The 12,480-nt window shown below is 49.2% G+C and overlaps 1 protein-coding gene and 1 long non-coding RNA gene across 2 annotated transcripts in view; one reads left to right on the top strand and one right to left on the bottom strand.

The window, feature by feature from the left end:
• SLC7A5 (solute carrier family 7 member 5) overlaps positions 1 to 7,936 on the bottom strand; it is a 50,657-nt gene extending 42,721 nt beyond the window's left edge. The window contains exon 1 of the mRNA XM_081872071.1: positions 6,699 to 7,936. Coding sequence (XP_081728197.1) covers positions 6,699 to 7,305 — 607 coding nt within the window. The 5' untranslated portion in view covers positions 7,306 to 7,936. The remainder of the gene's footprint in view (positions 1 to 6,698) is intronic.
• Positions 1 to 12,480, top strand: part of LOC309347471 — an 83,535-nt gene that overhangs the window by 69,008 nt on the left and 2,047 nt on the right. The gene's annotated exons all lie outside the window — the stretch shown is intronic.

The following is a 12,480-nucleotide window of genomic DNA, read 5'->3' as shown; positions in this document are numbered from 1 at the left end:
TTCTCCAAACTCTGCAATTTCCAATTGTCTCCATCTTTTTCTAATATTTCAGTCCATTCTCACTTTTGCACAGATATGATAAGACACTTAATTGTATGGTTTTCCCCCCCAAAAAATGCACTTCCAGTGCCCCCTGCCTTAGTGCTCCCCCCAGGTAATCCCGTTGCCCCCCTCCCCAGGGTCTAGACACCCTTTTTAAAGCCATCCAAGCTGGTGGCCACAGCTACATCTCAGGGGAGCGAGTTGCATGACTTAACTATGGCACTGGGTCAAGAAGCTCCTCTTAACTTTGATTTAGAACCCTGAAGTCATTTCTGTTTTGCTCCTTGCAAAGGGAAGGTCCAGGCAAGCAGGCTTGTGACGGATGTATTTACCAGCAGCGCCGAGAGCTCTGGAAGAACATCCTGGATTTCGAAAGTATAAACAGTGCAATCTTTAGCGTTTGCCATTTATCACCGTCAGCTCATCCAATTGGAGCGAGGAAAAGATATACTGCAATTATAGAGCAGCCAATTCTAAGCAGCTGGAGCAAACATTTCTCAAGTGAGCCAAACCCTCTGGATCAAAACTGCTTTGATCAAGCGCTTTGAACCCTTTGCCCTAGATTTGCTCCCACCCTGGGCAAAAAGCTGGCTTTGTTGTAGGCAAGGAAGCAGATTTCAAAGGTGCGTTCACACAAAACCATCCGGAGCACAGATCAAAACATTTCTGAAGCCCAGTTTTGCAAAATTCTCCTCTCCTTCCCGATGACATGTCAGAGCTGGGTCAGCAACTGGCAGCCCCTGGGCACAATCCTGCCCAAGTAAAAGCCACCAGCTAGCCTCCCTAAAAACATAAAACACTCTCATTCTTGTGTAGCCAGCGGCGAACCAATTCTCCCACCCAGGCATCTGTCTGCCATCTTTATAATTGTTCAGCCAAGCCACCAAGTGGCCAGACGGGGTGGGGTGGGGGGAGGTGAAGTAAGCCTTGAACTGGAAAGAGAGGAGGGGGGAAACCGGAGAAGTCACGTGCCTAGTTGCTGGGCAACCACACAATTGTCTCCCATTGATTCCCGTTAGAATCCAGCAGCAACGTGGGACCACGAGGGGTTGCCTGGCAACAGCACGTGACACCCCTCCTCCCCTACGTCTCTCTCCCCCCACCCCACCCCGTCTCCATTTTCGCTTTAAGGCTTGCTGAGCTCAGCCGTGCCTGCCGCCAAAGTACCTGGCGCTAAAATGGCAGAAGTCAAAAGAGAGCCTCCGCCACCATGTCACATGGTCCAGTGCGAGGCTGGCCCCTGCTTCCAACATGGCAGGCAGCACATGCAGAACCCCCAATGGAGGCAGACTTGGGAATGAGGCATAAGCTGATCACTCCCACAAAGCTCTTTGCAGGAACAGAGTTTAGAAATGCCTGGCGAGAGATAGGGAATCTGCTTGACCCCAGCTACAAAAGCTGGGGCTGCTGAAGAGGCCAGAGACCATCTTGGTCCTGGAAGACCTCCTCCCTCTCCTGTAGGCCTTTTCCCACATGGCCTGGGAGGGTGGGGCCAGGACTGACTCCAGCTACAAAAGCTGAGCCTGCTGAACAGAGTCTTGGGCTGGGGGTTGTTGCTGTTGGTTTTTTACATCGTTGTTTTAGATCTTGTGATTGATGTGGAGATGGTTCGGTTGTGTATTTTTAATGTTTTATTTACCTTTTATGACTCCTTTTGTTAGGTTGCGGTTATGCATTTTCGCCACGCTGTAAGCTGCCTTGAGAATATTTTGAACAGCGGAAAGGCGGCATCCAAATAAAATGAAGTATGTAATTTTCTAGAGGGATTCAAATATTGCTTGCTGCCGCTTTGGACAGCGCCGACGGGTGTGGGTGGCTTTAAATGGAGAGAGAGCAGAACTCATGGCAGACAAAAGAAGCTATGCATAGCTACTAGCTGGATTAGGACCTGGGAGACTAGGGTTCAAATCCCCGCTCGGCCATGAAGTTTGCTGGGGGTCTTAGGGCCAGTCACTGCCTCTCAGCCTAACCTACCTTGCAGGGTTGTTGTGAGAATTAAATGAGGATTGAATGCAATAAATAAATAAGGGCGTGTTTGGCCGCCACTTGTCAGAGTCAGTAGTCCCTGAACACCAGTCGCTGCAGTTGCAATTTCTCCTGCAATGGAAAAGGTCATTGTTTGCCTGTTCGGATGATCATGGCAGAAGGTGGTGATCCAAAGCACACTTACATGGGGGAGAGTTACCCTCCCAAGTAACACTATCAGATCAAGGTGTTAGCACTAGCTCCAGGCCAGCACCTCCCCTCCCTCTAAAGCTCTTGGGAGGCCAGAGTGTGGCTGGAATCTCTGCCTTTCAAATTTTCAGTCTAGGAACAGGTAATGGTAGGGTTGAAATAATCCCTCTGAGCCACATCAGAGATTCCACAGTTAATTCAAGCATGTATATGGATGGGGAACAGGGAGGGAAGGAGGAGCACATCAAAAGGCACCAATTAGCAGGGATCTAGTAATCTCCCAAAGCAAAAGGAAACATATAGAAGGATTTAACCAAAAGCTTCAGAAGAAAAAAAGCCAGGCAGCAGCTCGCTCCAAGTACCCTAAACTCAGACCCTGCGAAGTAAGAAAACAATTTTTACTTGACATGCATTAAAAGCTTCTGTACCAGGAAGAGGTTAAGTCAGGATAGCAACTAGATTCTAAATTGTGAACCTATTTGTTGTTGCTACGTGAGATAATCCAGGCAGGTGTCAAACAAAAAACCTTGCACCCAAATACTGCACAACCTGATGCTGAGTTTACTGCTTCCAGACAATCCAGGTATTTTTAGCTGTGCTCAACCCGAGAAGAGGCTCATCTGCACACACTATTGACCCCCCATGAAAGTGACCCCAAGTTACCATTTTCTTTTCTCCCCCAAGTTACTACTGGGCCTCAAGGTGACAAGGGGAGCCAGTAACATCTAGAAGGCAGAGACTAGACCTAGATGGCAGAGCACCTGCTGTGCATGCAGAAGGCCTTGGGCCAATCCCTGGCATCTCCAATTAAATGAATCAGGTATCAGGTGACAGGTGACAGGTAAGGCACAACCCTGGAGAGCTTACTTGTCAGATCAATCAATATTGGGCCAGATGGACAAATAGCCTGGACTGGAATAAGGCAGCTTCCAATGTACCTCTTTCCCATACACACACACTCCAGGGTTGTAGACAACATCATTAAGCAAAGATGGAAAGCTGATGATGCTCTTGCATTTTATTTTGAAAACATTCCTGTAAACAAGGAAGGGAATGCAAGGTAAGTACGATGAGGCAGGTGGAATCTGCCCTGCCTTACGGGTGTGAAAAGTAAGAAGATATATTTATAGTTAGGAATTTTGGCTGGGCTGCACCAAGCAAGGCCAAGCTACCCCACCTATTGGGAAGAGGGCCACAATCAAAACGAGCATCAAGCCAAGGAGAGGTTTGCTCTTGGCGAAACCAATTGTGCAATTTTCAAATTCCAAAGCACTCTTCGCTTGGTTGCTCCAGACCAAGTGTCCTGGGGCGAGAGGAGGGGAGAGAGAATCTACCCCAATGGAGAAAGTGCAATTTGAAACTAGAAGCCCCATGAATGTTTAATGCTTATTTAGCACCAGCCAAGGCAAAGCGGGTGCCATACAGGGCCTATCATCATCTGATGAAATCACCTTACAGAATATCACAGGGCTGTGACCCCAAAATGGTCGTATTTTTCACTGCTGCCCCTGTACTTTGGAATGTGAAGCCGCAACCGTCAGTTGATGTCTTGTAAAAGACAGATCTTGTTGCCCAGACTTTCTCTAGTCCATAAAATTAGACTCTGCTTTAATTTGACTCTTTTTTATATGCTTTTATACTACTGTTTTACTTGTTCTATGTAGTATTTTTCTTTTCAGTGATACGGTTATTGCTTTGTACAGTGCTTAGATATTTTATAAATGCTTTGGAATTAAAATAAGTGACAGGTATAGCCTCCGCAGCCAGACAGAGGCCATGAAGTATGCGAGGCCAAATGAACTGGGGAAAGGAGGAGAGGTTGCAAAATGACAGATGGCGGGAGCCAAGGGAATTAAAGAGGGAGTGGCAATGTACATGCAAGGGGAGACTTTAAAGCACTGCTGACTCCTGCACAGAACACAATTTGCCCTGAGCTATCTATGCACGAGGTTAAGCCGGGAGGAGTGTAAACAGTAACAGCCTGCATCCCTTGGATCCTACTAAAAATCCTCCATGGACGGAAAGGGAGAAACAAAAGTAAACACAGTGAGGCACACTCTGGGCTCTGCCATCAGCCAGGTAATCTAGAGAGCCACTGGGAGGCTGCATTTTCTGCTTCCCAGGAAGAACATCAGGGCAAGAGGGAGACCAATTGGGCCCCATCCCTTGCCCAGTGAAGGAGCAGCTGGTCCAGTGCTTGCTTTCCTCTGCCTTACCCATTAATTTTTCCTTTTGTATCATGTCTGCTAGGCATGTGTGCCTGCACAATCTTTTAATATATGCGCATAGCAACATAAGAAGCAGCCTTATATCAAGTCACACGATTGGCCCGTCTAGCTCAGGACTGTCTTTATATATTGACTGGCACTGGCTCTCCCTGGAAGTGTCAGGGATTGAACCCTTTGGATGCAAAGCATGAACTCTGCTTCTGATCCAGCAGTTTTAAAAATTTAGGTGCTGAATAAGCTTATTATGCAATACTTCTAAAAACAATAAATTAACAAAACAGCAGCAGAACTAAGAGTAGTTCTTCACCAATAGGGAAAAGGCACATTTGCTAGGAAATGGAAATACACTAAGCATGGGGAACCTGGATCCTAGATATTGTGGGACACCAACTCCCATCAGCTCCAACCACACACAGACAGTCAGGGAAGATGGGAGTTGGAGTCTCCTAATAACTGGGAGGGCCACAGGTTCTTCATACTTCAGGTAAAGAATCAGTTCAGAAAACAGCTACTCTAATCCCCAAATCACGTCAGGTAAGAGTTTTAACTCAAAACAGTTGCAACAAAATGCATCTGAAGCACATTTACACCACAGTCTCTCACAGAGCTGCTACTACAGCTCCCAGGATTCTCTAGAGGGAAAATGTGCTTTGAATGTACAGTGTTTAAATGACCCTCTAGATAAATAGCAATACCTACTTTGCTTGTGGAGGAGGCACCTACACCTTGTCCATGAAGGACAAGGGTATTGGCAGCTCCTAGCCACCACGAGCCGCTGTGATAACAGGACGCCGGACTAGACAGACCCTTGGTCCTGATTTAGCATGGTGATTCTTATCAGAACCGGATACTGGGCAAGTGGAGAAATAGCAAAAAGAGTAAACAGAAAACTTCATAAACACACAAGTTACCCAAAGACTGATAAGATAAGAGCTAAATTTCTGGATCAGAAATACACACACACAACACAATTGTTAAAATATTGATTGTTTTCATGGCAAGCAGATCTCTACTCTGGGGCCAAGTGGAACTGGGACCACATACATACAAGATGTAAGTGGAACCAGCTTTTGATAATTGTGGCTCTTCAGAAACACTACCTGCCAGGTTAAAAAAAAAAGGTACGGTATATTTTCCAGTCTTTTTCACAGAAACTAGAGGGGAGGGGCACTAAGAGTCAAAGAAACATTATTTCCCTGAGAACAGTCCTCTAAAGCAGAGGGTGGGGATCTTGCTGTGCTCCCCCCCCCATGCTATCTCTGCATTCCAGTCCCCATCATCTCTGACCATTGGACATGCTGGCTGCTGCTATGGCAAATGGGACTTGGAGTCCAACAACACCTGGCAGGCCACAGCAGGATCTCCTGCCCCCTCCTCCAAAAGAAAAACGCCCCTCCATACCCTCTCTAAAAAGCAGACCACTTCATCTTGTTTTCCATAAAACCCTGAACTGCACAAAATGCAGCTTTCACAGTGGCTAATTCATTCTACTGAGTCTCCGCCCCCCGCCGACCCCCCCCCCTTGTTATTCCGGCTCTCCCTGAGTCACAGGGCCGGCTCTACAAGTCAAACCTCACCTGAAAGCGGCAACATGTGCTGAGGCTCCGACACACACACACACACACACACACTCCCGATTTCCAAGCACCCTCCATTACTACCGACGTCTTCCGATTACTGGTCTCGTTTAAGGAATTATTGCTATTTAGTATACAGGGTTGCATCTATCCAAGTTCTATTCAGATTAAATTAATGAACCAAAATTAGGCATATCCATTAACCTCAGTGGGTCTACTCCAAGTAGGACATCAGGGTAAGCCACTTTGCTTATAAAACTTTGGCGTTTCGCACCATGTTCTCTGTTTAACAAATTCAACGAATGCCTTAAGATTTACCAGCTCTCTCGCTTCGCCACCACAGCACCCAACCGAAGAGACCCACTCGTCTCCCTTAGTCCCAGGAGGCCATTTTTTTTTTTTTAATAACCTCGTTTTAGGAGGCCAGTCCTCCTCAGCTCCCCAACCGCGAGGGACCCCCCTGGACCGGCAGCAACTGCGCCCCGGGAAGCCCCTCCCACCCCCCGAGTTAGGTACCTGGGCGGTGTCAGAAATGGCACCGGCCACGTGCTCAACGCAGCTCCCTGCCCCCGCCCCGCTTTCCGAAGGCGAGGCTCCCTCCGCACTTCGCCCGGCGTGCCCCTGAGCGCGTACAGAGTGCCTCGGAGGGCAGCGCGCGCCGGGCGCGGATACTCACGAACGCAGAGGCAGGCGACGAGCTTGGCGGCGCCGATGGGGACGGGGCAGGCGGGGAAGATGGGCTTGAGGAGGTAGGTGGCGAAGACGAAGGCGACGATGTACTGCGAGGAGGGCCGGATGATGAGCAGCTCGATCCAGAGCTTGAGGAAGGCCGGCAGCGAGCCGTAGACCTCCAGCATGTAGGCGTAGTCGCCGCCCGACTTGGAGATGGTGGTGCCCAGCTCGGCGTAGCAGAGGGCGCCCACGATGGAGAAGACGCCGCAGGCCGCCCACACCACCAGCGACAGCCCCGGCGAGCCGGCCTCCTTCACCACCCCCGTGGGCGTCACGAAGATGCCCGAGCCGATGATGGTGCCCACGATGATGGCCACGCCGTTCAGCAGCGTGATGTTGCGCTTCAGGGCCACGCCGGGCGAAGACGGGTCCTCGCCCTCGGCGCCCGGAGACGGCAGCGGCGCGCAGCCGTTCTCGTGAGCCTCCGGCCCCGCGTCGCCGCCGCCGCCCGCCGCCCCGGACAGCATCTGCTTCTTCTCCTCCTCCTCCGGCGGCGGCCCCGACGAGGCGGCCGAGCCGCGCTTCTTCACCACGCCGCCGGCGCCGGACATGGCGAGGCCGGCTTGGCGGATGCTGCTGAGGCTGCTGCTGTTGTGGGCACTGCCGCCCGCGGAGAGCCGAGATGGCCGCTCCCTCGAGCCCCTTTGCGCCACCCGAAGCTCCTCGCTTGCTCCCTTGCTTGTCAGCCCCGGCACGAGCAAGGCGCGCGACACGCCGGCTCCCTCCGCCGCCTTTGGCACCCTGAACGGCGGCGCCCTCTTCGCGGGCCCTTTTTATGGTGCCGGCACCTCCTGCTGGAGGGTGGGGAGAATGAATGGGAGGCCGGCCCGGCCCCTCCCCAACACGTGCTGGCCGCGCCAGAAAGAGGGGAGACTCGAGATCACCCCCGTTAGGCCGGGAGGAGGAAGGGCGCCCGCCGCCGCGCCTGATAGGAGCCCCAGAGAAGCAGCCGCGGGGCCGCGCGGGAAGAAGGGACTCGGTGCATCATGGCACCGGCCGCTTCAAGCCGGTTCTGGATCGCCCCGCAGAGCCATTGCAAGGAAGGAAGAGGAGAGGTGGCAGCTGGCGGCGGGGCTCCTTTGATCGGATGCAAAGGAGCGCACCGCTCGGGGAAAGCGAGATCCCCACACGGGCCAAGCCGAAGGCAGGACAGCGCCTTCTCCTGCCCTTTCGGAGTCCCAAGGGTGGCTTTACGCATGCACTGGGCGGGGACTGTTTACGCTGCCTGGTGCTCTCCTTGCTTTGCAAGGTTGCTTCCAAGCGCCTTAAAGCCTCGAAGCAACTGAAAGCGCCAGTGCAGCGCGCCAGCAGGAAGCAGCTTCCCAGCTGACTGCCGCTTCTTACTGACACGTGGTCTTACATACAGACGTTTCTTGCGGAGACATGGCTAGCACGTTGTGTATGCGACTCCCCGCCGCCCGTGGAAACTATGCAGACAGGAAAAGTGTAGCTAATGTAGATGTGCAAAGCCATTCTGACTGACCCAAAACGTAAAGAGCATCCCGAGACAGTGCTGCTTGAAAAGCATCATGGCTCCGATGCCATCATCTTTTTCTGCTTTTGCAGAGTTAAGTCCTGGCCACTTTCCTTTTTTCAAAGGTCATCTATGGGCAGGTCTCAGCAGCCTTTGGGTTTTGAATCTTTGCTTGTGAGAGAAGGGCTGACCTCACCTTTTAAAATTTATACAGAACTGAGTGAGTGAAGAGTAGCAGCAGTGGCTGGTGCCCATTGGGACTGGCAGGATAGAAGGCAGAGATGCCATCAGTTGGCAAAGCCAGGCCCTGTGGGAGGCGGAGCCAGAGCCAATGAGGGACAGAGCCAATTCTAGTTTTAAATCTATTTTAAGTCTAATCCACTGTGAAATAGTTTTTTCTGGCAGAAAGTTCTTCCTGGTGTTTAGTCAAAATCTCATTTCTTGTAAATTGAAACCATTGGTTTGGGTCCTAGTTTCCAGAACAGGAGAAAACAAGTTTTCTGCATCTTCCATATGACAGCTCTGTAGATATCTGGAAATATCTATCCTATACTGTATCCTCTCATTCTTTTCCAGGCTAAACATACCCAACTCCTTCAACCGTTCCTCATAAGGCTTGGTTTTCAGACCCTTTATCATCTTGGTCACCTTCCCCTACACACGTTCCAACTTATCAATATGCATTTTAAATTACGGTATTGTGTCCAGAATTGAACACAGTACTCCAGGTGTGGTCTGGCCAACACAGTGGGACTATGACTTCCCTTGATGGGGACACTAGACTTCTGTTTATGCAGCCTAGTATAGCATTAGCTTCATTTGCTGCTGCATCACATTGTTGACCCATGTTAAGCTTGTGATCTATTAAGATTCCCTAGATCCTTTTCACCTGGCAAAACAGGTATCCCCCATCTTATACCTGTACACCTGGTTCTTCCTGCCCAAGTGTAGAACCTTACATTTGTCCCTACTGAAATTCATTTTGTTAGTTTGGATCCAGTTGGGTCCAATCCATTAAGATCATCTTGAATCCCGATGCTGTCTTCTGCGCCATTGGCTATCCCTCCCAGTTTGGTGCCATCTCCAGACTTAAATGAGCATCCCCACAATACCTCCACATCCACTGCTTCACACGCTTCTGCCTCTGGCCCTGACACCATAGGCAAGCAGTCCCCAGAAGGATGCCCATGTCTGAATGCTGGAAAAGGTTACCTTCCCCTGATTTAAAATGTCAACTTGCATCATGTGAAGAAAGGTCACAAGCGCCCCCGTTTTAAATAAAAAAAAATTGCATCAGAGAGTAATATCATCCTCCTTAGATCACCAGTATGGTGGCCTGGCTCACTGCAGACAATGTTATACATGTTAAAGAACAACAACTTTGACAAACATTCAGAGTTGTCTGCATAGTCTCCCTATCTAGGCTCAAAGGTAAGTTACCATTTCAGTCCTTGTAAAATAATCAGGCTGGGCTTCAGTTCTTAATACACAACATCCAGGCTACTGGAGTTCATCCTATTGCACTCATTTTGGGGCTTTCCCATTATCAGCTCCTGCCCCCTAGTGGACTCAGTGCTCTAAGGAACATCATATTGACGTCCACACCACACATTTAAAGTACAGTGGTACCTCGGGTTAAGTACTTAATTCGTTCCGGAGGTCCGTTCTTAACCTGAAACTGTTCTTAACCTGAAGCACCACTTTAGCTAATGGGGCCTGCTGCTGCTGCCGTGCCACCGGAGCACGATTTCTGTTCTCATCCTGAAGCAAAGTTCTTAACCTGAAGCACTATTTCTGGGTTAGCGGAGTCTGTAACCTGAAACGTATGTAACCCAAGGTACCACTGTACTCTGCTCCCTTCAAAGAGATGGACATGGTCTCAAGGCACAGGCTCATTGTGGAATCTCCTGCCTACTACCTGAGGGATGGAGAATCTAGAGTTTTTTGGACTCCAACTCATAACACAGGATGAACCTGCTAGGTCAGCCCAATGGCCCATTTAGTCCAGAATCCTGTTCTCACAGTTGCTGACCAGATGCCTGTGGGAGACCAGAAAGCAAGACATGAACACAAACAAGTGCACTCCACCATCCTGCCATGGGTGGGGGGGGAAGCTGGAGCTAAGCAGAGACCTCCTGCAGGCTTTGACAGGCTGTCAGCCATTTTCAAAGCATTCCTGGGAGAAAGAAGCTCCCAACCTCCAGGCCTCCAGCCCTCTCAAGTGTCCTGCTTGCTTCCTATCAAGCACACATTTTCTTTTTTAGTTTGATTGACACCACAGCAAAGAGCAGACTGCAGCAGGGGTCGTGCCAGGCCCTCCTGAAGGGCAGAGCTAACAGCTTATTCTGAATACATCAAGCCTTTCTGCACTATTCATTATTACTGCCTTTGTTTTTTTACACATATTTGAATGTACTTGTGTGATGTTTCTAGATCTCTCTAGTCAATAAATTCATACATACAATGATTTTTTTTTTTTTTTTTACAATGTCTCTAGGAGGCGGCTGGCGGGAATGGCCTGATCCAAAAGGGCAACATGGCCTTAGAAGCCAGTATCAAATTAAGATGATCATTTATTACCAGTCCTTCCCTAGCAGGTCCCAGGGCAGGTTACCAACAATTTAAGATGAAAAACAGTTAAAACAGATTACAATCACCAAAATAGGGTGGGCCCTGAAATTTATGTTGGGGCCAGTAACTTTTTTTCTCTCCCAATTCAGTTCTTGCCTGGGTCCTGCGAAGATTTGTAAGCAACCATCCACGTTCCATTCAATTATAAGATCAAGCTGTTTGCCTGGCTTTTGGTTTCGTTCAACTTACTCCTTTCAGTTTTTCAGAAGCAGCTCAAATGAACTTCATCTATTTAGGTGAATGGCCTGCCATATCCCCAATGGTTCAGGGTAGGCACAAAGGCTTCCCATTCTCATTCCTCCTCCTGCGAAGGCAGTGGCAACCCCCATTTTATGGATGGAGAAACATATCCTGCTTGAAGGAGTAGAAATGTGCAGTATACACCCTCTGAGGAGTCTGTGGCTGGCAAGCATTTGAATTTGGGTCCAGCACTCTTTCCACCTGTTCACACGGTATAATTAGATTATGTCCATTTCCATCCATTTCAAATATATGAAACTCATCTCTTCTGCAAAAGGAGAGAGGATTATTTTGCACTCGGAGCTTTGAAGTTACCACGCAGAACATAGGAGTAACAGCTCTGAGTGCTTTGCCCTATTATCAGCACTCCGGTCCTTGCATTCAGCCACGGACCCTTTGAAGAAGATTCAATTATAGAATCAGTACTCCATGTGCTAATACTCAGACAAGCGGCGTTTGTCACATCAAAGGGACTCCTTGCTCACACGGCATAATTATACCTGAAGCAAAAGTGGCCCCAAGGCCAGAGATAATGCACAGGTGACTTTCAACTATCAGGATAATTGCTTTGCTCCAAAATGTAAGCTATTTGCTACACACACACACACACACGGTTTTACGTTCTAGCCAATATCTGGAGCTGGTCCTAGCATTCAATAGCTAATTGATTTAGATATCATCTTTATGACACAATCCTGCAGCAGACGATTTGTATAGAACAGGCACGTCCAACTCCCAAGTGACTGCGATCTACTAACAGTATAAAAATACTGGCTGTGATCTACCCATTGTCATTGCCAGGCAAAGTTGTTGAGCCTTTTCGGGGGGAGGCAAAGCTGTTGTTGAGCATTTTTTGGGGGGAGGCACAGTTACTTTCCCCCCCTACTTCTTTAATTGCACACGATCGACCATTAATGTCCTGCGATCGACCAGTAGATTGCGACCGACCTGTTGGACATGCCTGGTATAGAAGAAAGAATCTCCACTAGTCCCAGAATTGCTTCAGTTTAGACATGTTCTGTTCTTGGAACAGCATCAGCTTTATCACAGGGCAAGGATTTGCTGGAGGGCCCCACACACCCAGAGGCAAGATGCTGCACCCAGGAGCCCTTCTGCTACTTCACAGGCATGATGATACTGGATGGTGTAGACGTTTCTTTCCAGACATTGATTCATCGCAGCCAGGAATCAGGCGGAAGATTGGAGAGGGGCATTTTTGTACAGTTGCACTCAGCGCTGAAACGCAGGGAAAGAGGAGGCAGAGAATGTTTTCGCATAAGAATATCTCTCAAAAATAGGGGTCAAAATAGGAGGGAGTGGAAGAACGGGGTCAAATTATTAATATTGCTGAGGCCTAGTTACAAAGTGAGTTTGATTCCTT

This window comes from Podarcis erhardii (assembly GCF_964252035.2).
Source record: "Podarcis erhardii genome assembly, chromosome: 7".
Lineage (NCBI taxonomy): Eukaryota > Metazoa > Chordata > Lepidosauria > Squamata > Lacertidae > Podarcis > Podarcis erhardii.
The sequence above is the reverse complement of the archived record's forward strand: the minus strand, read 5'-3'. Positions and strand labels throughout refer to the sequence as shown.